We start from the raw sequence: 25,654 nt of genomic DNA on the forward strand, positions 1-25,654 counted from the left end.
AACTCCTTTTTCTGTTTGGAACCAGTCTGTTGTTCCATGTCCAGTTCTAACTGTTTCTTCCTGACCTGCATACAAATTTCTCAAGAGGCAGATCAGGTGGTCTGGTATTCCCATCTCTTTCAGAATTTTCCACAGTTTATTGTGATCCACACAGTCAAAGGCTTTGGCATAGTCAATAAAGCAGAAATAGATGCTTTTCTGGAAGTCTCTTGCTTTTTCAATGATCCAGCGGATGTTGGCAATTTGATCTCTGGTTCCTCTGCCTTTTCTAAAACCAGCTTGAACATCAGAAAGTTCACAGTTCACATATTGCTGAAGCCTGGCTTGGAGAATTTTGAGCATTACTTTACTAGCGTGTGAGATGAGTGCAATTGTGTGGTAGTTTGAGCATTCTTTGGCATTGCCTTTCTTTGGGATTGGAATGAAAACTGACCTTTTCAGTCCTGTGGCCACTGCTGAGTTTTCCAAATTTGCTGGCATATTGAGTGCAGCACTTTCACAGGATCACCTTTCAGGATTTGGAATAGCTCAACTGGAATTCCATCACCTCCACTAGCTTTGTTCGTGGTGATGCTTTCTAAGGCCCACTTGACTTCACATTCCAGGATGTCTGGCTCTAGGTCAGTGATCACATCATCGTGATTATCTGGGTCGTGAAGATCGTTTTTGTACAGTTCTTCTGTGTATTCTTGCCATCTCTTCTTAATATCTTCTGCTTCTGTTAGGTCCATACCATTTCTGTCCTTTATCGAGCCCATCTTTGCATAAAATGTTCCTTTGGTATCTCTGATTTTCTTGAAGAGATCCCTAGTCTTTCCCATTCTGTTGTTTTCCTCTATTTCTTTGCACTGATCGCTGAAGAAGGCTTTCTTATCTCTTCTTGCTATTCTTTGGAACTCTGCATTCAGATGCTTATATCTTTCCTTTTCTCCTTTGCTTTTCGCTTCTCTTCTTTTCACAGCTATTTGTAAGGCCTCCCCGGACAGCCATTTTGCTTTTTTGTATTTCTTTTCCATGGGAATGGTCTTGATTCGTGTCTCCTGTACAATGTCACGAACCTCATTCCATAGTTCATCAGGCACTCTATCTATCAGATCTAGGCCCTTAAATCTATTTCTCACTTCCACTGTATAATCATAAGGGATTTGATTTAGGTCATACCTGAATGGTCTAGTGGTTTTCCCTACTTTCTTCAATTTCAGTCTGAATTTGGCAATAAGGAGTTCATGGTCTGAGCCACAGTCAGCTCCTGGTCTTGTTTTTGCTGACTGTATAGAGCTTCTCCATCTTTGGCTGCAAAGAATATAATCAATCTGATTTTGATGTTGACCATCTATAGAGTCTTCTCTTGTGTTGTTGGAAGAGGGTGTTTGTTATGACCAGTGCATTTTCTTGGCAAAACTCTATTAGTCTTTGCCCTGCTTCATTCCGTATTCCGAGGCCAAATTTGCCTGTTACTCCAGGTGTTTCTTGACCTCAAGGGCAGAAGACCTCCATAGACTCTACAAGGCTGTAGACCAGGGAAGCCCTAGGGCTGAGACTAGGGCCCAGTGCTCTGGGCCTTGGGTTCCTATCTGTGATCTGAGGACTGGAATGGGTTATTTCTGAGAACTTAACCCCTCCAGTCTGTCTTCCCATCAAGATGGCTGTCAAAGCTTGTCCAGGGGGTGCCAAAAAGGGGCGAGAGCCTGCTGTGAGCCAGGCATTCAAGGCCCCTGATTTGGCCCTACCACCAGCTGGCCCTGCAGCCTCCCTTTTCCAGGGCCAGGGCCCCTCTTCAGGCCCTGTTGTCTCATATTCAATCCATCCTCCAGCCAGCAGCATAAAGAACCTCCTAAATCTCAAATCTGATCACACCTCTGCTCTGTTTTACAAGCCATCTAGGGTTTCTTGGTTGGAGCCCATGAGGCAGAGGCCAAATCTGTGGCCTGGCAATTGTGTGTTTTTGGTCCCTATTGGGACCTAGCTCTGATGACCTCTCAGCCTCACCTCCTGCAAACACAAACACTTGTGGATACCTGTGCCTTTATATCGCCAGCAGGTCTCTCGGTGGGGAACACCCTCCCCTTCCTTGTCCATAGTCCACTAAAGAATCACCTCCTCCAGGGAGCCTTCCTTGATAACCCAGGCAGGGATGGGGCCTCCTCTGTCTTCCTAGAGACCCCATCCGTCTTTCCATCAGCTGAGGCTTTTCAAGGACAAAAACCAAAGCCCAGTGAAATTCCTGCATATTGTAAGGCTCCCTGCAAATGCACGGCAAATGAATGAGTGAATAAGTGAATGAGTGGGTAGATAAGTAAAGATTGCAAGTGAGGCCATTTCTAAGCTGGCCTGTGATGAAATTATGAGTAAGAAGCACCAGTGAGTGAATACCTGCTTGCACCAGATTCTGGGCTAAGTGTTCTAGATTCATTACTACATTTGAGCCCCAGCAGTGCTGTGAGATGGGCACTGTTATCTCTATTTTATCATTAAGGACACTGGAGCTCAGAGAGGTAAAGTCACTGCAAAATAAGTTGCAGAGCCAGGATGGAAACCAGGTCTGCCAGGTACCAAGATCTGCAGAGGGAGCTGTGATGGCTGGCAGAGGGTTGGAGATGCCAGGAATGGACATTTGACTCTAACTAACCTGGACCCCACCCAGGGGTCAGGGCAGGTTTGGCGAAGTATATGGGAGTGATAGGGAGAATCAGAATAACTGGGCTTGAATAGTTCTGGGTTTTCCGGGGAGCTCTGAGAAGAGACCCATTTGGGATTGGATCCTCGTGTTTTGTATGATCAGGGTGATACTGGGGACAGCCGAGTGAGCTTTGTGTCCCCACCCTCACCTGCTCTGTGATCAACAGCCCATCCTAGTCTGTGATACAGACAACTGATGTTTTCTCAAACAAATATCATGAGCTATGTAAAGGTATCAATCCTCTCACCTACCTCCTCCAGAATTCCCCAGTTCCCACCTAAACATACATTCTGGTCGTACCATGCCTATCCAGAGCCCCACCCCAAATTCCCAGCAGAGTCCAGGCTTTTTCCTGGAAGCCACAGATGAGGCTCCCCTCCCCCCAGCCCTACCCAGCCTCAGCAGGAGTGACATCAAACAGAAGTTACCTCATAGTGGCCTGCTTTTACTGAAAGCCTGTGGCATCAAGGTCACTTCTGAGATTGAGATTTCCTTGTGATGGAACTCAGATAGTCACTGGTTCCCAGACCCCATCTCACCTTGAAAGACAGGTTGCCTACTGCTCTCCCCTGAGCTGGGCCCAAAGACTCCCTGCTTTACCGTGCCCGGGGCTTAACTGTATGGGTGTGAGAAATGGGGGCAGAGGGGGCAGAAGTAGAAGCAGGGCAGCAAGGACTCTTCCAGAAGCAGGGGAAGAAGGAGGAAGAAGCACAGCTGGAGAGGCACAGGGCAAGGAAGAGATGCTGCTAAGAGGAGAGCTGAGGATGGAGAGTGTTGTGGGCTGAGGGAAGGAGCTGGAAGGGGTGCAGAAATGCGGTGGGTGGGGGGCAGCCTTGTATTTATTTCTGTGACCCAGGGAGTTGAAGGAGGAGCCTCTGAAAGGCGTTCCTTTGCTCTGAAGGATGAGTTGCAGGCTGTTGGGGTTGAGAGAAGGCCCAACAAGAAAGATGGGGTGAAGTCTTGGATGAGAAGGGAGAGAGGCTGCTCTGGGACAGGCAGAAGTTTGGGAGCCCAGCCAAGCTGGGTGGCTATCCGTTCCTGGGTCTCAGGGCCCTGGGCTGAATTACATCCTTCATCCACATTTGGCTTGGCAATGCGGGGCTGAGCAGGCTGCTGGTGCCATGGATGAGGGATACAAATGGAGGAGCTGTGATCTCAGGAGTCTGGTGTCCTGCAGTGAAGGGCCAGGCTGGCAGAGGAAGGGAGAGGGGCCAAGAAGATGCTAGCCCAGTGCCGGAGGCCTCCAATTCAGAAGCCCTGGTGCAAAGGGAGTGATGGTGTGTAGGCTGGAGGCTCCTGGGGGAGAGTGGGGTAGAGCTGAGCCAGTGGAGGAGGTGGAGGAGATGGAGACCTTGGACAGGCCAGGAGGAATAAGCAGGCAGCCCAGGCCCACCCAGCCATGTCCTGTTCACCCTTCTCAGCTGGAATTGCATACAGCCTGAATCTCAACACACACTGCCAGTTAGGGGCACCTTCACGGGTCTTTATCAGCCCCCAATCCCCAACATTCACACACTGCCAAGTACCTAAACAGATGTTCTGGTCGTACCATGCCTATCCAGAGCCCCACCCCAAATTCCCAGCAGAGTCCAGGATTTTTCCTGGAAGCCACAGATGAGGCTCCCCTCCCCCCAGCCCTGCACCAGCCTCAGCAGGAGTGCTATATCGCAACTGCAGCTTGCGATATAAACACAGCCTTGAGTCAAGCTCCCTATGAGCCATCAGATTTCTGTTCCTATGTCTACTCTGTTCTCAAACTAGCCCTAGAAATTCATCCATCCATCCATCCATTCAACAAATATTTGTTGAATACCTACTATATGTCAGGCACCACCCTAAGCACTGGGGATGCAAGAGTGAATAAAACATGAAAATCCCTGCCCTGACGAAGTTTATGTTCTGATGGGAGGAGATAGACAATAAGCAAACACATAAAATAATACATTTAAAGATAGTATGTGCTCCCCTGTCCAATAAACCATTGATGTCTCAAAAAAAAAAAAAAATAGATGATACACACTAAGGAGAAAAATACAGCAGGAGAGGAGATGAGTGTGTGCTGGTGGGAGGTTTAGTTTTCACTGGAGTGGAGGGACAGGGCCTCACCAGGAAGATGTCATTTGAGTGACCACCTGAAGGAAGTAAGGTCTGTCCCTATGTTTTTCATACACACTCCACACACAAAAACATACTCCACAGCAAGACCCCTGTGGCACCCAGTGCCCCTCCACGCAACACCCTGAGCCTGGCAGGTGCCTGACTTTGCTCTCTTCCTCACAGGCCACCTCTTAGATGCCCACAATGGACTGTTCCTCCCACACTGGGTTGGCAACAGATGGGACCCCAGTCCCACATATGAAGGTGAGGGAAGAGGCCATGGCCCCCTCACAGTCCCCAGGCAGGGAGTGAGACACAATGGAGGCAAAGGGCTTTGTCCTCAGGTTTGGAAATGGTTATGGCCTCCTGACCTCTTGCCTGGTTTCTGGGCTGCACTACTAAGTTCCCTGGGCCTGGACATGAACCCTGGACTTGCTGGTGGGAATGAAGACCAGCTGATGAATAGACCTGGGAAAGTCTCTGCAGGGTGTCCTGAGGGATTGGGGGCAGCCAGCTTCAAGGCCCCAGAGGCAGGTTAGACTGGGGAACGGAAGCAGTGATGGGGGCAGCACTCAGGCTTGGTACGACAAAGCGTATGTCTCAGTGAGTTCTCTCAAAGTGAAATGCAGTGACCTGGGAGAACAGGGGGCTTCCTGGTAGCTCAGCTGGTAAAGAATGAGCTCCCTGTCATGGGGAGTATGTGAGCAGGGGCCAGACAAGCCTGTCAAAGAGGCTTCAGGGAGCCCCTTCTCTGATGGGTGGAGGAGAGCTCTGTGTCAGATGCTCTTAAGGCCTCTCTGGCCTAGTGATCCAGAACTCAGAGACTTATCATTGACCCCTGAGCTCTGGGGTCCAGTTGGGTCTTTTGTCTCTGCCAGGTGGGCTCAGGTGCTAGAGATGGTCAAAGTAGGACCAGGCCAGAGGGCTGCCTTTTATGGGTAGTGAGGGGTTCCTCTGAAGTTTTCTCTGCACCCAAACCTTGCCTGTGAGAGTTGGAGACATAGTTACCTACCTTTAGGGCCTCAGTGTCTGTCTGTGAAATGGACAGGACCATAACCTGCAGTAAACATTCAGGCAATGTGGGTGGTCTGCCTTTCCTGAGGGTCAGCGCCTGGGGGATGCAGGTAGGCTCAGAGGTGCTACTCCTGTGGCCATGACCTTAATTCCCCCTGACAAGTCTTCTATGTCATCAGCCAAGATAAAGATTTGATTTTATTGTTTTGTTTTATTTTATTTTGCCAGGCAGCACCAAGGACAGAGCCCTGAGGCTCATCTTTACAGACTGGTCCACTCATCTGACATTTACCAGTGCCTCTTGGGAGCTGGAGCCTGTGCTAGACTCTGGGGCCACAAAGGGAAAGCAGACCTTGTCCCCAGTCCCTAACGAAGCTAGGAAAATGAGGGTGTCTGGCTAACATTGTCCCTTGAGTTGTTCTTCTTTTCTGCCCTGACTTCCTGGTCTCCATTCCTTTGTCCTGTCTCAGGCCACTGAGTTCCCGAGAGACAGGATGGAGTTGTGGATTTACTGTATACTTTGAGAAAATTCCTGATCTCTCTGGCTTCAGTTTTCCTGTAGGGAAAATGTCACCTCTCTTCCTGAGCATAGACTTTATCATTATTCAGATCTGTGTACAACCCCTGGCTCACCTCTGACTCACCATGTCACCTTGGGCAAGTCACCAGTCTTCTCAAAGCCCATTTCCTTGTCTTGTAAAATGTGGATAAACAGCTCACCACACAGGGCTGTCGTAAGAGTGAAAGAGATCCTGCCACAAAAGCACTTAGCTGTGTGGCTGGCACCTTCTGGGTAGCCAAGAAGCTATAGCAGTAAAGTTGTTTGGGAAAATGAGGCTTGGGGAGGTGAAGTGACCTGCCCAGGATCACACAGCAACTGAGTGATGAGTCTAAGACGAGACCCTGGATTTCTGCCTTTCTAATTTCCTTCTCAGGAGATATTAAGATGACTGGTCACTCCAGAAGCTAATGGAAGAGGGGCTCTCCTCATGGAAAATGAATGGTGGGGGGGAGCTCCTGGCTGCCCTCATGGAATCCAGGCGGGACCTGACAGTCCCTCAGTCGCTGCCTGCCCCTCTGCTGGTATCCTTCAGGCTCATGGCCAGTTCCAGCCTCCACTGCAGGGATATTAGGATTCTAAGGCCAAAGCTATAAAGATGGGCTGTTGGGGGCAGCCCATGGGGAGGGGAGGCAGCAGGGTGCAGGACTGTAGACTGTAGGCAGGACTCCTGATTTTAAGTGACAATCCTAGGTTAAACAGACTGAAGCATAAGGGGAACATATTAGCTCATGCCTTCGAAAAGTCAAGTGCAAGGAAAAGCTCCAGGCATAGCTGGAATCAGGTGCTCGAAGGTGTTCTCAGGAATGCCTCTGTGTGTTCCCACCTCTCAACTCTGCCATCCCTTGGCTTTATTTTGGACAGTCTCCTCCCTAGTGGTAGTATCTTCAGTTTGTAGGATAGTGCCAGGCACACAGTTAACCTGGCTCCAGCAGCTCCAGGCTCACTTCCTACTAGCTTTGCAAACCCACTGGGAGACCTCACTCCTTTCCAGTGTTCTAGCAAACACTCCAGAACTGGAGGCACCCAGTGAAGGTTGCCCATCCACCCCTGAGCTAGTTACAGGGCCTGAGGAGCCCACTCTTGTCTCATTGGCAGACCTAAGTCACAGGCCTTTCACTCCCAGATCCTCAAGGCTCCAGGGAAAGAAGGAGGGAAGGCTGTCATCAGGAGAGGGGTCTGGGAATTAGGTGGGAGAAACTACAGAGGAGCAGAACCATGATGGCCTGCAAGACAAGCCAGACAGCTGGACCCAGGCCGTTTCTTCCCCAGTGGACTAGAGCCTGGTGATCTGGGAGGATAAGTGGGTTTTGAAGGTACTAGTGGGGGCTGTCAGCCATGTGCACCTTTGCAGCTAAACAGCAGGGTCCTTCATGAAGGGAGATCCAAGTGGCGCACCTCCATGGGGAGATTTTAAAAGTGGGACAGCCTGGGGGGGTCCAGGCAAGAATAAAAGACACTCTCACACTGGCACTAGGGAAGAGGGCTTACTGAAAGGTCCTGGAATCTCCCAGAACCCTGGTCGGGAGGTGCTGCAGACCCCATGGGCATGGACTTGGAAAGTCGGCTGTTAGGGACTCTCCTTCTTCTGGCAGGGGTTGTCTGTTGCAGCTGGCTCTCTGGGCTGTGCTCTGTGGCATAGTTCCTCACCCCAAGACTGCCTGTGACTTCTCAGCTCTGTGCCCACCAGGTCACCATGATCTCAGACCTCCTCATACACACACATGCCTAAGGGAGAACCTCTTGCTAACTTTGCCAGGCCTCAGCTTCCTCATCTGCAAAGTGGGGTTGGTAACTGTGAAGAGTAAATGAGATAATGGCATGTGAAGTACTGGTAACTCTGAAGAGTAAATAAGAGAATGGCTTGTGAAGTATTGTTGCGCAATAAGACCATCTGTCCAGACTGTGGTGGGGATTACATGAGCTCACAGATGGGCAGCTGGGGCCTGTGCATAGTCGAGCTGCAGGAGAGCCAAGTTTCTTCTTTACTCAACCTGTAGAGGCCAGAGAAAGACTAGAAGCAGCAGCTTCAACTCCCCAATTCCCCAAAGCTGTGGCTTCCCCTTTCTTACATTCAAAATGACTATTTCAGTTCCAGCTTTAATCTCTGTTTAGCAGGAGGCGAGAAGGGGAAGTGGGAAAAGAAAAATCAAGTTCCCTTCCCTCTGTGTGCCATCCTCCTGACAAGTTTTGCCTGCTTTTAAAGACAGCTTGATCCCACAGGTGAGACCAAAACCCCTCCAGGAGGGGTTGGCTGTGCCCCGGCCCACTGTTCTTTCAGTGCCAGGGAGGAACGGACCTCAGGAACGTAGCCATTTATCTAGTGACAACTCAGGCTCAGAGAGGGTACATGGCTCACTCTGGGTCACACAGCAAGTTGGTGGTGGATCCCAGCTTGTCTGACTCCTCAAGGGAAGGAAGCTGGGTCTTGATCTCTGTCATCCTGTGCCCTTGCTGCTAAGCTCACAGACCTGGGACGGGGAGGGTGGGGGGTGGGTGGGACAGGCAGAAAAGGGGGGTTTCCAGGCCTTGTTTCCCAGAAGGCAGGCAGGCCAAGGTTAGGAGGCCTCTTCCCTTGTCCAGCCTGGTCTGAGCTGGCTCCTGGCCGTCTGGCAGGTGGTGACTCAGGCTTCCAGCTCTTGCCTCTGGCCAGCAGGCCGCCTCATCCTTTCCCGATAAGAGGGCCTTGGGGCGAGGTTTGCAATGGGATGAGACTACAGAGTCATCAAAAAGGGTATCTCGAGACCCCAGGATCCAAGGGGCCCAAGGAGCTTCAACCCACCAGTTTTTTTCTTATGTCTAAACTGGATTGCTTCTGCTACAGGCAGAGACCAACCCCAGGCATTGTCGTTTGAACTGAAAGTAGGAAAGGGCAGAGATAGTCCCCTCCGAGGGGTGAGGGACTTCAGTGTTTCCACCAATAGCGTACATGGAGTGGAGCTGGGCGGTGAATGCTTGGTGTCTGGGAGACACTCCCTGGGCCTCTTCCTCAGCTGGAGGGCTCAGCCCTGGCTCTGGGCCCTGCCAGTGTCCCCATTGTCTCCTGAGAGTCACCTCACCCAGGTGGGGGATCTGAGAACAAGGCTGGAGCTTGTCCGGGCATGAGTGGGAGAAGGGCTGGGGCATGGGTCAGGAGGAATTGAAGTTGGGAACCCAGTCCTGAGGTTGCTCAGCTCCAGCCCCAGGGGCCAGGCTCCCGCAGTGTGGAGACCTGCCTCCAGACCTCGTCTTAGGGCAGCTGTCCGAAGGCGGCAGGTTGACTAGCCTGGGTAGTCTCCTGGCACCGTCTACTGGCGCCATCTCCTGGCCAGAGGCCCTCAGTGCTGGGAAGACCGAGGGAATTCTCTGGCGGGACCATCTAAGCCAGGGCTTTGGGCGAACAATGGAAAAGGTGGCTGTATAGTGAGAAAGACCTTGTTGAAATGCCACCAGTCTGGGACTAGCCTTCCTGAGTCTTAGTTCCTTAATTGGTAAAATGGAGAGAATAATTTCCACCACTACCTGCCCAGAATGGCAGATAGAACATCCAGCACACGGTGGGCAGTGAAGAAATGAAAGATACCTGGTGCCGATGACCCAGATATCCTTGGAGACTGGGGTGCTCTAAGGGAGCCCAGAGCTGGGCTTGGAATGGATTCATTCCATTAACAAACGTTTATTAAGTACTTATTGTGTGCTAGGGCCGCTCACATACAGAGTTTCATTTAATTCTTACAACAGCTTGTGTGGTAGGTCCAATGAACACTCCCATTTTACAGATGAGAAAACTATAAGGAAGGATAAATGGGATGATTCAGAGACAGTGAGTGAAAGTGTCCCAGGCAGAGGAAGCAGCATGCAATGGGCCTAGGGGCTGGAAAGCCTGGTGGGGAAAGCCCTGGTGGTGGTACCTGGGCTCTGCTTGAGGTTTTGTGACAGGCCACCCTTCCTCACGCTTCCCAACTGGTCCCCTCTTCACACAACTTATCCCGTGCTCTGGTTGCAATATTTTTTCTTCATTTCTCACATCCTGCCTGGGTTACCCTCTTCATTCTGTGTGTCCAGGTCGTCTCCACCCTTTAAAGCCCAGCAGCAGACATGCCTTCTCCAGAAGCCCTTCCAGGTGGACCCATGACCCCTAAGACCTGAACTCTCCCTCCTAGGCCCACCCAGAGGGCAGGAACTGAGACCCAAGCCCTATCCTGGGGCTGACACCTTCAGAAGTCCTTGGAGCTGCTCCCATTCTTGGGACAGACACCCTGGTCTGGGCTGGGGGTGACCGCGGGAGGTCGTCCTGGGAATCCAGCAGTGCTAGACTGAAGGCCAGGCATCGTTACCCTCCTGAGCTCCAGCACAGCACAGATCAGATCAGGACATCCACCCGCTCAGCTGGCACAAGCGACCTCCTAGCACAAGCTTGAATAAGCTTGTGCACAACTGACCAAGTGTTTTGTTTTTAAATATCTATTTATTTATTTGGTTGCACTGAGCTTAGTTGCGGCACGCAGGATCTCCACTGCAGCATGCAGGATCTTTGGCTATGGCACGGGGCTCTCTAGAGCACGCAGGCTCAGTGCTTGCTACACTCCGGCTTAGCTGCCCCATGGCATGTGGAATCTTAGCTCCCCAATCAGGGGGTTGAACCCACATCCCCTGTGGATTGGAAGGCAGATTCTCAACCACTGGACCACCAGGGAGGTCCCTGAGCAAGTGTTTATTGGCAGTTCAAACCTGAATTTTCTCAGTTTGGTCTAAACTTTTGGCCCTGCCAGAGTCACACAGTGAGTAGGCACCAAGATAGAATGAGAACCTGGACCTCAAACTCCTGAGCAGGGATCGTCCTCTGCACCATTCTGTCCCTGCTTCCCTATTTGCCTCCTCTGCTCCAAATGAAAGCCTGTCTCCTCCAGGTCACCCCCTGAGTACTGTCTCCACCACCAGAGCTGGCCCCCTCGGGACATCAAGGAGCCATAGCTCCTCCTCTGATTGTCCTAATAGCTGGTTCGGTGGTGAGGAGCAGCCAGGGGAGGGCTGGCACAGGCAGGGAGAATGCACCCAGATAAGTTCTTGGGGCATCAACTCTACCCCCACAACCTATACCCCTCAATCCCAGGGAGCTCTGGGCCTATAGTGTTAAAGGGACTAGTGACTGCTACATGGGGGAATGTGGGAGGATCTGATGGCATATAGTCGCTTAATGCATGCTTGTGAAGAGAGGGAAAGAGGAAGGGAGAAGGTGGCTGAGTAAGTGAGTGCCTAGGTGGATTATCAGGAGTGAGCTATTGAATGAATGAAGAAAGGGGGGATAAGATTGGGATTGAGCCTATACACTATTGATACTATGTCTAAAATCGGTAACTGATGAGAACATACTGTGTAGCACAGGGAACTCTACCTAACACATTGTGATTACCTGAATGGATGCGAGTCCAAAAGGGAGGAGATACACGTATACGTGTATACATATGGCTGTATACATATGGCTGTATACATATGGCTGATTCGTTTTGCTGTACTGTGGAAACTAACACAACATTGCAAAGCAACTGTACTCTAATAAAAATTAATTTAAAAATCTAAAAATATCACCCCCCCACCAAAAAAAAAGAATGGAGGGATGGGTGGAGGAGTGACCCGAAAGATGAGTCTGGGTATTACAGCTGAAGTGTTAGTCGCTCAGTTGTGTCCAGCTCTTTGCAACCCCATGGACTATAGCCTGCCAGGCTCCTCTGTCCATGGAGTTCTCCAGGTAAGAATACCGGAGTGGGTTGCCATGCCCTCCTCCAGGGGGATCTTCCTGACCCAGGGGTTGAACCTGGGTCTCCTGCTTTGCAGGCAGACTTTATCTTCTGGGCCAGCAGGAAAACCCCTCTTTAGGGGTTAAAGAGGGCCCGAAAGTTCTGTAATCACCAAACTACTTATCTGATAGATGAGAAGACTGAGAGAGGGCCGAGGAGAAAGGAAGCTGCCAGATCTGTGGGGCTGGCCTTCCACCAGCAGTCTCTGTCCTCTCCCCCTCTCTCTGCATCCTCATCACCCAGTTTCTTCTGCTGGGGTGAGGAGGGTTCCGGGAAACAGAGCTTTTCTCCGCCTCCCTGCTCCTTAGATTCAGTTTCCATCAGGCTTTGGTGTGGAGGGTGGCGGGGAGGGGGCAGCCCCCGCAGGGACTATTTCAGTCAGAGACAGACGTGGCAGGAAACAGAGGAAGCTGCCCTTTCGGAGGTGTTACAGCCCAGGCCAAGAGCAGAAGAGTGGAGAGCTTCGTGTCTGGCCTCCCCTTGAGCCAACACACTTGGGGCTACTAAGGCGTGCGTTTCGGGGACAGGAGGCTGTATGTGAGTATTGGCGCTTCTTGGGGGCCGTGGGCCAGGGCAGAGAAGGGGGCAGGCAGGCAGGCTGGGTCCAGCACTGACCTCAAGAAGATCCAAGATTTGGGCAGGGTGGGTGGGCAGAGAGGAAGGGACTCCACCCACCTGGGGGATCAGAAAAAGGAAGAAGTAAGCTTAAATCTGGAGCTTGATGGACACTGGGTTTTGACAAACAGAGATGGGTTAAATGGCATTTTGTGTGGAGGGCACAGCAAAGATGGGGAGGCTGAAGAGGAAGTCTGGATCTGTGGCTGTGGATGGCTGTGTGGCGGTCTTGGGCTCTTGATAACTGTGTGGCAGGAGAGGAAGCAGCAGAGTGAAGCATTTCATCTGGGTGCAGAGCTGAGGTCCTGGTGAAGCTGGAGGGCTCAGCAGGAGCCTAAATGTCAGGACAAGAGCTTGAGTTTTTCTCCAAAGGGCCAAGGGATCCAGAGAAGGCGAGCACCTATTATAAAGCACCACGCACCACACCACACACACATACCCACACGCACACACGCTGCAAACAGAGCGGCTGGAGCCCAGGAAGAGGCTGGGGTGTGGGCTGGTCCAGGGCACAGGACCCAAGAGTGAGTGACAGATGTGAGGGCCCAAAAGAGCCTACGTCAGCCTCGGCCTAGAGGCAGGGACCACACAAGCCCTCCCTGGGGACCAGCTTTTGCCGGGAAGTGGAAGAACTGCTCCCCCCGCCCAGGTCCTCAGAGGCCCAGCAGATAAGGAAGCCAGGGTGACAGTCTGGCCCATCTTTCCTGGATCTCCTCGAGCAGCCCCTGCCTCCTTCCAAGACGACCAGTCTTGCCAGGGAGTGGGAGGCAGAAAACACCCAGAGCAGGAGTGGGATGAACTGGGAGATTGGGACCGACACTACTATGTATAAAATAGATAACTAATGAGAACCTACTGTATGACACAGGGAACTCTACTCAGTGCTCTGTGGTGACCTAGATGGGAAGGAAATCCGGAAAAGAGTAGACTTATGTTTACATATGACTGATTCACTTTGCTGTACAGCAAGAAACTAACCCACCATTGTAAAAATTAATTAAAGAGGGAAAAAAAAACACGCCTGGAAACTCCAGTCACCTGAGTCAGAAGGCTGTCTCTCAGGGTGGTGTCTGAGGGCAACAGACCTCCCCAAAGAGAGCTCAGGGGCGCAGCACAGTTCCTTCTGCCCAGTTCCTCCTCCTCACCACGACCTTCTGCCGGCCTCTCGGACTCTGCCTGCTCCCACTTCCTCCCCACCTGGGGTGACCCCGGGGGCCTCTCACCCCTCTCCACCCACGCAAATCTTCTTCAACCACCAGGGACTTGCTCCACCCTTCATCCTTCTCTGGAAATGTCCTCTATCCTATGTCTCACACTGGTCTCCCCCTTCAGATTGATATGTGAATATGAATACGTATATGTGTATGCATGTATCTGTTTCTGTATCCACCTATCTACATTATACGCTGTGCCCCATGCAGTGAGCAAGTAGTGAGTACCCATTAAATGTCTGGCATGTGAAAACATGAATACTGGAGTGGATAGCCTTTCCCTTCTCCAGGGGATCTTCCCAACCCAGGGATCAAACCCAGGTCTCCTGCATTGCAGGCGGATTCTTTATCAGCTGAGCCACAAGGGAAGCCCCAAGTGAAAACAGGAGAATGAGAGAATGGCTGGAACAAATGAATGAAGAGATGAATGAATGAACTTTCTCTTGCCTGAACTAATCTTGACTTCTTGGCGACAGTGGGGGGACCACTGTACTTCCTCCTCTGGCCTCCACCTTGTGCTTAACTGGTTAGCTGGGTGCCCCACACTCCCAGCACATGGACTGTAGCCCCAGGAAGAATGTTTGATAATTAAAGGTGATGTGGGATACAGACTAGAGAATCCAAGCATCATCATTTTTCAGTTACCCAAAATCTGGGTAACTTTGATTTCATGGAAATCAAATTTTAAGTTGGGATAAATGAGTTTGGGGAGTTACATTTTACTCTAATATAACTTTTAAAAATCTTATAACTTTATTAGGTATATTCACATTAAGAGTAGCTCACACTTGCTTGTGCCAGGCACTGATCCTCATGACAAGCCTATGAGGCGGGTCCTGTATTATCTCTTTTTATAGATAGGGAGGCCAAGCACAGGGGTTCACTAATGGGCCTAAGGCCACACAGCTCATATGTGGCAGAGCTGGTATTTGAACCTGGACATCTGGACCGGAGCCCATATGCTTGGCTTCAACCCTCTATTGCTCCTGAGTGTATTGGCAGGACTTCATGTTTTTTCTGGGCCTCAGTTTCTCTCATCTGTAAAATAAGAAGAGGGGATGATTTGAGTCACTATCCCAAAGGTTTTCCTTTATAGGACCATTGGATTAAAGTTGTGAATTCTCTCTGGACGTCAATAAATATGGAAATGCCATTGGGGAGGTGAGTATCAACAAGTCAGACTGATCCCAAAAGGGGACCTCTTAAAACATTTGTGCAGCTGGCTGCCCCAAAACTCAGCCTGAAGGGACGAGTGGAAGGACAAGGTGTAGAATACAAAAGCATGGCATGGCATTTACTAAGCATACCGTGTATCAGGTCTATAACAGTTTTACTGACAAGCACACAGGCCCAGCTAAGGCAAGCAACATTCCCTAGGTAGAACAGCATAGAAGTAGAGGAGCCAGGATTTGAACCAGGCCTGCCTAGCTCTGAAGCTAGATTTATAAGCTTTCCACTCCAGGTCCATGGGTCACGCTAAGTTGCCTCCTCTTAGACAGGCAGTTGGGTTCTGCCTCTGACTCTCCTAACTCTCTGAGATTGAGCAGCCAGTGCCCCTAACTGTGCCTGGATTTCCCTCTCTGTAAAGTAGCTGTAGACTTGGTAGGTCCCCCAGCCATTTGCCTTTGTGGGGAAACTCTTTTCTCTGTGGCCACCAGAGGGCACTGTGGCCTCAGTGGCTTCGTCAGACCCGCCTTTGTAGCCTCAAGTCCAGTGGAAGGACATAGGGAACTCTTAAATCACCTGCTTTATAACTGAGCACGCATACACACAGATCACCACCTTCCCCCCATTTTACAGATAAGTAGACTGCAACCAAAAGAAGGACCATGGATTTGGAAGATGGAGTCCAGGCTGAGAAGGTGAGCACAGCCCTTAGCCCAGAAGTGTGACATTCTGCTAATATTGATTAATTAATTAACAGGGTCTTCCCTGCCCCAGTCCCCAGTTTGGGCTCTCAGACACAGACCTGGCACTTCTCCTTAAGAGCTTTTCAGTCTGTGGGAAAGAGATAGACAGGCAGGCCCACCATGACTACTATTCCCAAACTCCAGGGAGCCCAGGGAAGCCCTGACTAGCATGATTTAGCACCTCTGACTATATGACATCCTGAGAGATGGGTGCATCATCCCCCCATTTTCAGATGGGAAAACTGAGACTCAGGTAAGGTATTAATATACCATGTCACTCGACCAAAGTCATATCACTAGTAAGTAGCAGAAAGTGAAAAATGAAAGTGTTAGTCACTCAGTTGTGTCTGACCCTTTGCAACCCCATGGACTATAGCCTGCCAGGCCCCTCTGTCCATGGGATTCTTCAGGCAAGAATGGAGTGGGTAGCCATTCCCTTCTCCTGGGGATCTTCCCCACCCAAGGATTGAACCTGAGTCTCCTGAACTGCAAGCAGATTCTTCCCTGTCTGAACCACCAGGGAAGCCCAGTTGGGATTCAAACCAAAGTCTGTCTCTCTCCTCTTACAGAGGAGCCATTTGACTAGCATTTTGAAGGATGAATAGACATTCATCAGGAAGGTTGGTGGGAAATGAATATTATGGAAAGAAAATGAATTGGATTTCTCTCAAGTTTGAGCTTTATTGTATTCCGGATTTTGTGAAAGTAAGGGCTGTGAGGGGCTTTGGTGGGGTGGTGAGTATCGGAGATGGTCCAGGTGGGAAAATCAAGGCCCAGAGAGGGACAGGGGCCTACTGGGTGGTCCACGAGTGTGGTCACTGATGGATCGTGTGTTGCTTCCCCAGCCTCTCTGGATGTAGGAAGCCCAGGTGAACAGGCATGGCATGGGACAATGGCACAGGCCAGGCCCTGGACGCGCCGCCCACCAACTGCGTCTACCGAGAGAACTTCAAGCACCTGCTGCTGCCGCCTGTTTACTCGGCGGTGCTGGCAGTGGGCCTGCCCCTGAATGCCTGTGTCATCGCCCAGATCTGCACGTCCCGCCGGGCCCTGACCCGCACAGCTGTGTACACCCTGAACCTGGCCCTGGCTGACCTGCTGTATGCCTGCTCCCTGCCCCTGCTCATCTACAACTATGCCCAAGGTGACCACTGGCCCTTCGGAGACCTCACCTGCCGCCTGGTCCGCTTCCTCTTCTATGCCAACCTCCACGGCAGCATCCTCTTTCTCACCTGCATCAGCTTCCAGCGTTACCTAGGCATCTGCCACCCTCTGGCCCCCTGGCACAAGCGTGGGGGCCGCCGGGCTGCCTGGCTAGTGTGTGGAGCTGTATGGCTGGCTGTGACAACCCAGTGCCTGCCCACTGCCCTCTTTGCCTCCACAGGAATCCAGCGGAACCGCACAGTCTGCTATGACCTGAGTCCGCCCGCCCTGGCCACCCGCTACATGCCCTATGGCATGACCCTTACGGTCATCGGCTTCCTGCTGCCCTTTGTTGCCCTTCTGGCCTGCTACTGCTGCCTGGCCCGTCGTCTGTGCCGCCAGGATGGCCCAGCAGGGCCAGTGGCCCAGGAGCGGCGTGGCAAGGCAGCCCGCATGGCTGTGGTGGTGGCAGCTGCCTTTGCCATCAGCTTCCTGCCTTTCCACATCACCAAGACAGCCTATCTGGCGGTGCGCTCTACACCTGGTGTCTCCTGCCCTGTGCTGGAGGCCTTTGCAGCAGCCTACAAGGGCACACGGCCCTTCGCCAGTGCCAACAGTGTGCTGGATCCCATCCTTTTCTACTTCACCCAGAAGAAGTTCCGCCAGCGACCACACAAGCTGCTACAGAAACTCACGGCCAAGTGGCAGCGACAGGGTCGCTGAGTCCACCAGGGCAGGACGCCTGGGGGCAGGGCAACCATTCTGTTTGCCACTGTGACTGGGGCACCCGAAGCTCCACCAGCTCCAAAGCATGCAGAGAATTAGAGTTTAGCCCAGATGGGCATAGCCTGAGGCCCTCACAGACCCCAAAACTTCAACAACTATTTATTAAACCCTTTTTCTGGACCAGGCTCCACGGGTACAGAGAGAGACAAGCCTGGGCCTGTTTCTCCAGAAGGCTCCAAGAAGCCATGGAGAATTCAGAAGTCATGTTAAGCTTCTCACAAAAATACAGTATAACATGTACTATGATTGAGGAATATGCTGCATACTTTGGAGCCATCAATAAAGGGAGTAAAAGAAGATGGGAGATGGAAGTGAGAGCTTCTGGGAAGGGCCATTTGACCTGGGTTTTGAAGGATGAATATGAGCTGTTTGGGGTATGTGCTATGTTCTATTCATTCAGTATATCTTTACTGACACCTTGTGCTTGGGCCTGATTTGGTTCCAGGCCCCCAGAAGAACCATCTCGAGCCCAGCTCCATACAAGCTCTCAGTTACTGGAGGTACAGACACTGATACAGTCATGCCAAGACTGTGACAGAGGGAGGCATGGCTGGGGGGCAGGGGTGCCCAGAGGATGCCCATGACCCAGTCTAGGAGTCTCTCAAATGGACTGGGGGTGGGGGCATTTGAACCAGATATTGAAGGCTGAGTGGGAGCTCTGAAAATGGAAGTGGGGAGCACTGGTTAGTGCAGCCTGGGCCATCCCTGTGCCAGGCTCTGCCCTGGGCAGATAGGCAGAGAGCTGGAGTGGAGGGCATGTGGCCTCTTGTGTGTGAAGGCTGAGAAAATAAGAGCCGTCTCATGGCCACCCTCCAGACAATGGCAAGAGTGGGGCAAGTGCTCCAGGCTGGGGGGCTCAGCGGAGGAATCAGGGAGCACATTTTAGAAGGGGTGGGGCCTGAACTGGGAGGAATCTAAAAGGCAGAGTGGAGGAGGCTGAATCTGGTAGAAGCACTGTGTCTTCAAAACCCAGAGGCAGAGATGTGCCCAGGCCGATTATAAAGTGCCGGTGAGTTGCAGATAAGCCTGGGGTTGGTGTGTGGAGAGGGGTGCCAAGAAATGGAGCTGGGTGGGACTAGGGCATTAAATGCCAGGAAAACCCAGATCCCACCTGTCCTCCACTCGCCCCTCCAAATGTGCCTCTGTCAGGCTCAGGGTATCCTCGGTGCCTGGGGACACCTCCACCAGGGCCTCCAAGTGAGGGAAAACAGCCCTTAAACACAGCTTCATTCCTTTGTTTTTTCCTGAGCTTTTTATTTTTTTAATTTATTTTAATTGGAGGCTAATTACTTTACACAGAGAAGGCAATGGCACCCCACTCCAGTACTCTTGCCTGGAAAATCCCATGGATGGAGGAGCCTGGTAGGCTGCAGTCCATGGGGTCGCTAAGAGTTGGATACGACTGACCGACTTCACTTTCACTTTTCACTTTCATGCATTGGAGAAGGAAATAGCAACCCACTCCAGTATTCTTGCCTGGAGAATCCCAGGGATGGGGGAGCCTGATGGGCTGCCATCTATGGGGTCGCACAGAGTCGGACACGACTGAAGCGATTTAGCAGCAGCAGCAGTACATGTGTTCCCCATCCTGACCCTTCCTCCCACCTCCCTCCCCATCCCAACCCTCAGGGTCATCCCACTGCACCAGCCCTGAGCACCCTGTCTCATGCATCAAACCTGGACTGGCAACCTATTTCACATATGATAATATACATGTTTCAATGCTATTCTCTCAAATCATCACACCCTCGCCTTCTCCCACAGAGTCCAAAAGTCTGTTCTTTATATCTGTGTGTCTTTTGCTGTCTCACATATAGGATCATCGTTACCATCTTTCTAAATTCCATATATATGCAATAACGTACTGTATTGGTGTTTTTCTTTCTGACTTACTTCGCTCTGTATGATAGGCTCCAGTTTCATCCAACTCATTAGGACTGATTCAAATGCATTCTTTTTAATAGCTGAGTAATATTCCATTGTGTGTATGTACCACAGCTTTCTTATCCATTCGTCTGCTGATGGACATCTAGGTTGCTTCCATGTCCTGGCTATTGTAAACAGTGCTGCGATGAACATTGTGGTACACATGTCTCTTTCAATTCTGGTTTCCTTGGTGTGTATAGCCAGCAGTGGGATTGCTGTGGGTCATAAGGCAGTTCTATTTCCAGGTTTTAAGGTATCTCCACACTGTTCTCCATAGTGGCTGTACTAGTTTGCATTCCCACCAACACTGTAAGAGGGTTCCTTTTTCTCCGCACCCTCTCCAGCATTTGTTTGTAGACTTTTTGATACAACACTACTTCATTCTTAAAGGAGAAGTCAGCAGCTTGAGGAGATGCAGGGCTATCCCCAGGGCCACTAAGAGGCTGCTACATGGAGATCCCGTGGCCTGGAGCCTGCATATCAGCCTTGGGACAGACTGCCTCTTCTAGGTTCTACCCCTGTGCTCTCATCTCCATCATTCTGGCCTGTGTGTACCTGGAAGGCTGCCTGGAGGTACCCTCATATCTCAAACACAGAGCTGAGCTTATAAAACCCTGGAAGGGCTTCTGTCTTGCTGTATCTCACTGTTCACTGAACCCAGGGTAGGCAAGGCAGGAGTGGGGAAGCTAGAAGAAAACTCAAGGAGCCATAGGAAGTGCAGGCATTCTTTATTCGCAGCAGCAAGGGAGACCTGCTTTACTCTCTAATGGCTGACACAGCAGCAATGACGACTGTGCAGTTCAACTCCACGTGACCCGCCTCGACTTCACTGGACTCCACTCAACTTGCCCCCTGCAAGAGCTTTCCAGGTGGTGCTTATATAGGTTAACAGAACAGAAGTGGCCTGTGGTCAAGTGGGTCACCATGATGTGCATGCACAATGCTGTAAGTGATCTCAGCTATTACATAACCATGTATTTACAAACGTGGGGTGAGAGAGCCTGGCCACCGCCATCTTGGCTAATTTGCTCTTTCCCTACAGCATCTTCACTGAAGGTCCCCGAGAAGGCAACAAAGGAGAATTATACCACACAAAGCCCTTCCAAGTCATCTTCACTTGTTTCCCCCCTGCTCACATCTCTTTCAGGCACTCCTGCTGGCTCCTCGTCCTCTCTGCTCCTTGTCCTCATCTCCACAAACACCCACACTCCACCCCCATTACTCCTCTAGTCCTTATTCCTTTCTCCCAGATCTTAGTTTTCCTCCCATAGAACAGCCTGGCTGGCCCATAGCTGCTGGTACATTACACAGACCCAGTACTGACAGAACTGGTCATGGCAAAGCAAGTGTTCTGCCTTAGAAGGTAGAATGGGGAGAAGGAAGGGCAGAGGGTCAGGCAGGGAGGGGAAGGATGGAATAACTTCTTCAGTATTTTTCCTTTCACCCTGTCTAATTTCCAAGGCTGTTCAGCCCCAGGGACATTTAGAGAAGGGCTCTGCAGGGGTGAAACGCCACAGTAATGTCAGAGGTGTGCTTACAGCTGGTGGAGGAAGTAGCTGAACCCATCTTGGGAATCCATTCAAAGTGCCCTTGCTGGAGAGGCTGACAGTTTGGACAGAAGGCAGTTTGATTCTTTGGGTCATGGTGAGATGGATGTATGGGGACATGAGAAGACAGAGACTGGTTCTTAGTCCCTATATAATGCAGAGCTGTGCCAAGCAGGCCAGGTGTTATCCATCTTGCTTCTGAGTCCAGGCTCTTCAGCTGCCTGTCACGGGGGGTAGGAGATGGAAGAGCAGAAGGCAGAGGGCCTCCACCAACAGCCAATCCAGTGAGTCCCAGAGGATTGTCCCAGCAACCCACAAGAACTGTGACCCCCTGGTTACTTTTTCAAGAGTGAAAATTGTGGGCCACAGGTAAATCCCATTCCTAGTTTTCCTTGTAAGGCAGAATAGCATAAAGGGTTCAGACCCCAGAGCTAGATCACCTGGGTGTGTATCCTGGCTCTCACTTACTAGCTGTATTACTCTGGACAGGTTATTTAACTTCTTCATACCTTAACTTCCCTAACTGTAAAATGGGAGTAATAATGGCACCTATTTCATAAAACTGTTGTGAGGATTAAATTAACTAACACATGCAAAGCACTTAGAATGACGCCTGGAACACAGTAGGCATGCAGTGAATGTTACTGTACAGTGGTTTCGCCTTTTGTGCACACAGCTTCCTCTAGGGTCCGTCTCTAAGAATAGGCATAGCAGGTTTCTAAACAAGGAGCTTTAAGCAGAAGATTGCAAGGGTTTTTCTTTCTCCTTTACCTAGAAGGCAGCCAGTCTTTAAGGGGGAAAAAAAAACAGCACACTTTTTTGAGAACAAGAGCCATAATCCATGAGCCCTATCTGTTGCTGTAAGAAGGAAAAATCATTCATTACATGCCAGGACTGGGATTCCAAGCACCATTTGGGGGCTTGAATTCCTCCTTCTCTTCTCCTGCTTTTTTTCTTTTTCCTCTTCCCTATCCCCCTTCTTCCCCCTCACTTTAACCCAGAGCATTCTTAGTGATGGGGGGTAGGGGTCAGCGTAGGGGCTTACCCTGGGCATGTCTACTTGCTGGAATGGGGACAGAGAAGACACAGACAGGGGTGGAGTGCAGTGAGGGGCAGGAGGGACCATGCTGGTTCAGAAGGGTCCAAGGATTCTTCTGTGGGTTAGGGAAGATTTTCTGGGGTTGAAGCAGTGCAGCTGGGTCTTGGATAGTTGTAATTAGACTGAAGGAAAGGGGATAAGAGTGTTGCTGGTGTAGGGAACAACACAAAGGCGTGGAGGCTGCTGGAGGAGGGATAGGAAGGGCTGTGGCCTGATATGAAGCTGGAGAGAAAAAGGCTGCCGGCCAAGGAAGCACTGGGGGCCATGAAGACAGTAATGTACACTGCCGGGATTCCAGGTACCATCAATGTGTTGTACACTCAGTTTCTTGTTTAATCCTTATAATACCTCCTGTTACAGATGGGGAAGCTGGGACCTGAATGTGGGAACTGACTCACGCAGGTCACATAGCCTCTCTCTAATCCAGATACTAGATCCTCCCTCACTTCACCCTCCCTCCCTCCCCTCCCCTTTCCTCTCTTCACCTGCCTTACAAGTACCCACTTGCCCCACCCAGTCCTAGTAAGTGGGGACCCCGAGGAAGTTGTGCCAACTATAATGTCAAATCCGTTTTAGTTAGGCACAGTCTCCTAGGGGGCTTCCCAGGTGGTGCTAGTGGTAAAGAACAATGCAGGAGACCCAAGAGATGTGGGTTCCATCCCTGTGTCGGGAAGAGCCCCGGAGGAGGAAATGGCACCCCACTCCAGTATCGAGGTGGGCTGGCTAGAGCCTTTGGACCAGGAATCCCTTTGGTGGAGAGGGAGGGTATTTAAGGATCTAAACTGGGCCTTCACCCAGTGGGAAGCTCACCAATCAGAGAATGGCTTGCCTGCTCACAGCATCTCATGAGTGCTCCATGGACACCTCAAGGCCAAGCTGCACGGTGCTGGAACCTGTGACCTGAGTCTCTGCTCCTCTCCATCAGCTTCCTCATCTGTGATTTGGGAATAAAAACCTCTGTCCTCTAGTCCAGAAGTGACGTGAAGACAAAACAGGACCAGGTGTGAAAGAGCTTGGAAAATTACAAATTTCAGGACTTCCTTGGTGGTCCAGTGGTTAAGTATCCACCTGCCAATGCAGGCGACATAGATTCAATACCTGGTCCAGGAAGATTTCACATGCCATGGGTCAACAAGCCTGCCAGTCGCAACTGTTGAGCCCTCGACCAACTACTGAAGCCCATGTGCCCTAGAGCCCATGCTCCTGCAACAAAAGGAGCCACCGCAATAGAAGCCCACACACCACAACTAGAGAGGAGCCCCAACTCGCTGCAACTAGAGAAAGCCCGCAAGCAGCAACAAAGACCCAGTGCAGCCAAAAATAAGTAAATAAATATACAAAAATGACGTTTAAAAAAATAAAATCACAAATTTCAGATGGCAGGGGCCATCATTATTATTGGAGAGGAGCAGTGACTTCCAGGAAGACGATCCCTGCACCATACCAAAATTTCCTCAGAAGACTAGAAAGAAAACAATCTCCAGGAGACAAGAGTCTGATTTCAAATAGAGACAGAGAAAGGCACCCTTGGGGAAACTTAAACCCACTCCATACTTTTCAGATGAGGCCCAGGGAAGTGAAAGGATTTACCCAACGTCACACAGCAAGGAAAAGGCAGAGAGGTAATAGGCCAGACAGAGTTCTCTTCCTTACTATCAATTTCCCATTAAAGAGGGAGAGATATGCTGGCCACTTTGAGGCAGAGCTGAGACAAGGTTGAGGTGAGGGACTTACTGGAGACTGGTCTCAACTCAAAGGGGAAGAGCTTTCTCCCTACAGCCATCTCCTGTAATCCAAGGGAAGCAGCAAGCAGGGCCCTGAGGTCCTCCCAGTCTCATGAGGTAGTCAGGCAATCCCTGAGTGTCTCCCATCCTACACTATGTCCAGCCATGCCTGCTCATTTGGACACATGGGATGAGCAGTGTGTGTTTAGGGGTGGAGGGGGTTGATGGCAGCCACAGTCCTCTTGGGCTAAGGGGAACATGAGTATCCTCTCTTTCTAGGAAGGCAGAACCCAGGCCCAAGGAGGAGGACAATACTGCTGAGGGCTCATCAGGGATCTGGAATTAGCAAAGGCTGTCTGGAGGAGCATGGTGTCTGAAGCTCCTGAAATCTGAATTCGCCATTGCCATTGGCATCCTGAATTTGCCAAGGCTATGGTTTTTCCAGTGGTCATGTATGGAAATGAGAGTTGGACTGGGAAGAAAGCTGAGCGCCAAAGAATTGATGCTTTTGAACTGTGGTGTTGGAGAAGACTCTTGAGAGTCCCTTGGACTGCAGGAAGATCCAACCAGTCCATTCTAAAGGAGATCAGCACTGGGATTTCTTTGGAAGGAACGATGCTAAAGCTGAAACTCCAGTACTTTGGCCACTTCATGCGAAGAGTTAACTCATTGGAAAAGACTCTGATGCTGGGAGAGATTGCGGGTAGGAGGAGAAGGGGACGACAGAGGATGAGATGGCTGGATGGCATCACTGACTCGATGGACGTGAGTTTGAGTGAACTCCAGGAGTTGGTGATAGGGAGGCCTAGAGTGCTGCAATTCATGGGGTCGCAAAGAGTCGGGCATGACTGGGCGACTGAACTGAACTGAACTGAACCATTTCCTGACTTTAACACTGGTCAAAGTTACTTTGCCTTCATGACCCATAGAGAAGGCACAGTGAGATCCACCTTCAAGGGGCAGAGTGAAACAGTAGAAGCCACCCACACCTTGCCTATCAGGAGGGCAGATCGGCCTCAGGTAGGAGTGTAGGTTTTGCAGTGGTAAATTGAGGACGTTGCGTGAAAGCGCCTAGTGTGAGTGGAGTCGAAGGAGGGACAGTGCACTCTGCGAAGGGAATAGGTTTGAAACGGCTCTTGAAAGGACTAGATAACAAGAAGGAAGTAAAGGAAATGAAGTCTTAATCAGTTCTCCGGGTCTTTTTGTGGTGGGTGTTGCTTTACTCGTTCAAGGTTCCACGCGGGTTGAGAGGAGCAGGGTAGGGGGGATTGGGGAAAACCGGCCAGAAGAGGGCGCAAGAACCGCGTACCCCAGAGCGCCGCCGGAGAAGGAGGGGACAAAGAGGCGCAGGGCGTGCCTCTGGAAACGTGGGGGCGTAGTCACAAAGGGTGGGGCTCCTGGAGCCGCTTGGGGCGGATTGGGGGGGCGGTCAGAACTGGATTGGCTGCAGAAGCGGGAGGGGCGGGGCGTTTGGGGGCCCCAGGGGCTGGACCCGGTCGCAGTTACAATGGGATTCGCCGTGAAAGACCCGATAGGAGGCGTGGCCTGGGCGGGGTGAAGGGGCGG

At 51.1% G+C, this 25,654-nt stretch overlaps 1 protein-coding gene across 6 annotated transcripts in view; it reads left to right on the forward strand.

Annotated features, from left to right (window-relative positions):
• Nucleotides 1-18,091, forward strand: part of P2RY6 (pyrimidinergic receptor P2Y6) — an 80,321-nt gene extending 62,230 nt beyond the window's left edge. For 5 of the 6 annotated variants that reach the window (XM_061380778.1, XM_061380777.1, XM_061380776.1 and 2 more), the window contains 3 exons: nt 15,050-15,114; nt 15,754-15,815; nt 16,709-18,091. In XM_061380778.1, the coding sequence (XP_061236762.1) occupies nt 16,743-17,729 (987 nt within the window). In that variant the 5' untranslated portion in view covers nt 15,050-15,114; nt 15,754-15,815; nt 16,709-16,742 and the 3' untranslated portion in view covers nt 17,730-18,091. Of the gene's footprint in view, nt 1-12,114; nt 12,665-15,049; nt 15,115-15,753; nt 15,816-16,708 lie in introns of those variants that run through there. The other variant, XM_061380774.1, reaches the window with a different exon arrangement.
• Nucleotides 18,092-25,654: the final 7,563 nt, after the last annotated feature.

This window comes from Bos javanicus, chromosome 15 (assembly GCF_032452875.1).
Source record: "Bos javanicus breed banteng chromosome 15, ARS-OSU_banteng_1.0, whole genome shotgun sequence".
NCBI classification, from domain to species: domain Eukaryota; kingdom Metazoa; phylum Chordata; class Mammalia; order Artiodactyla; family Bovidae; genus Bos; species Bos javanicus.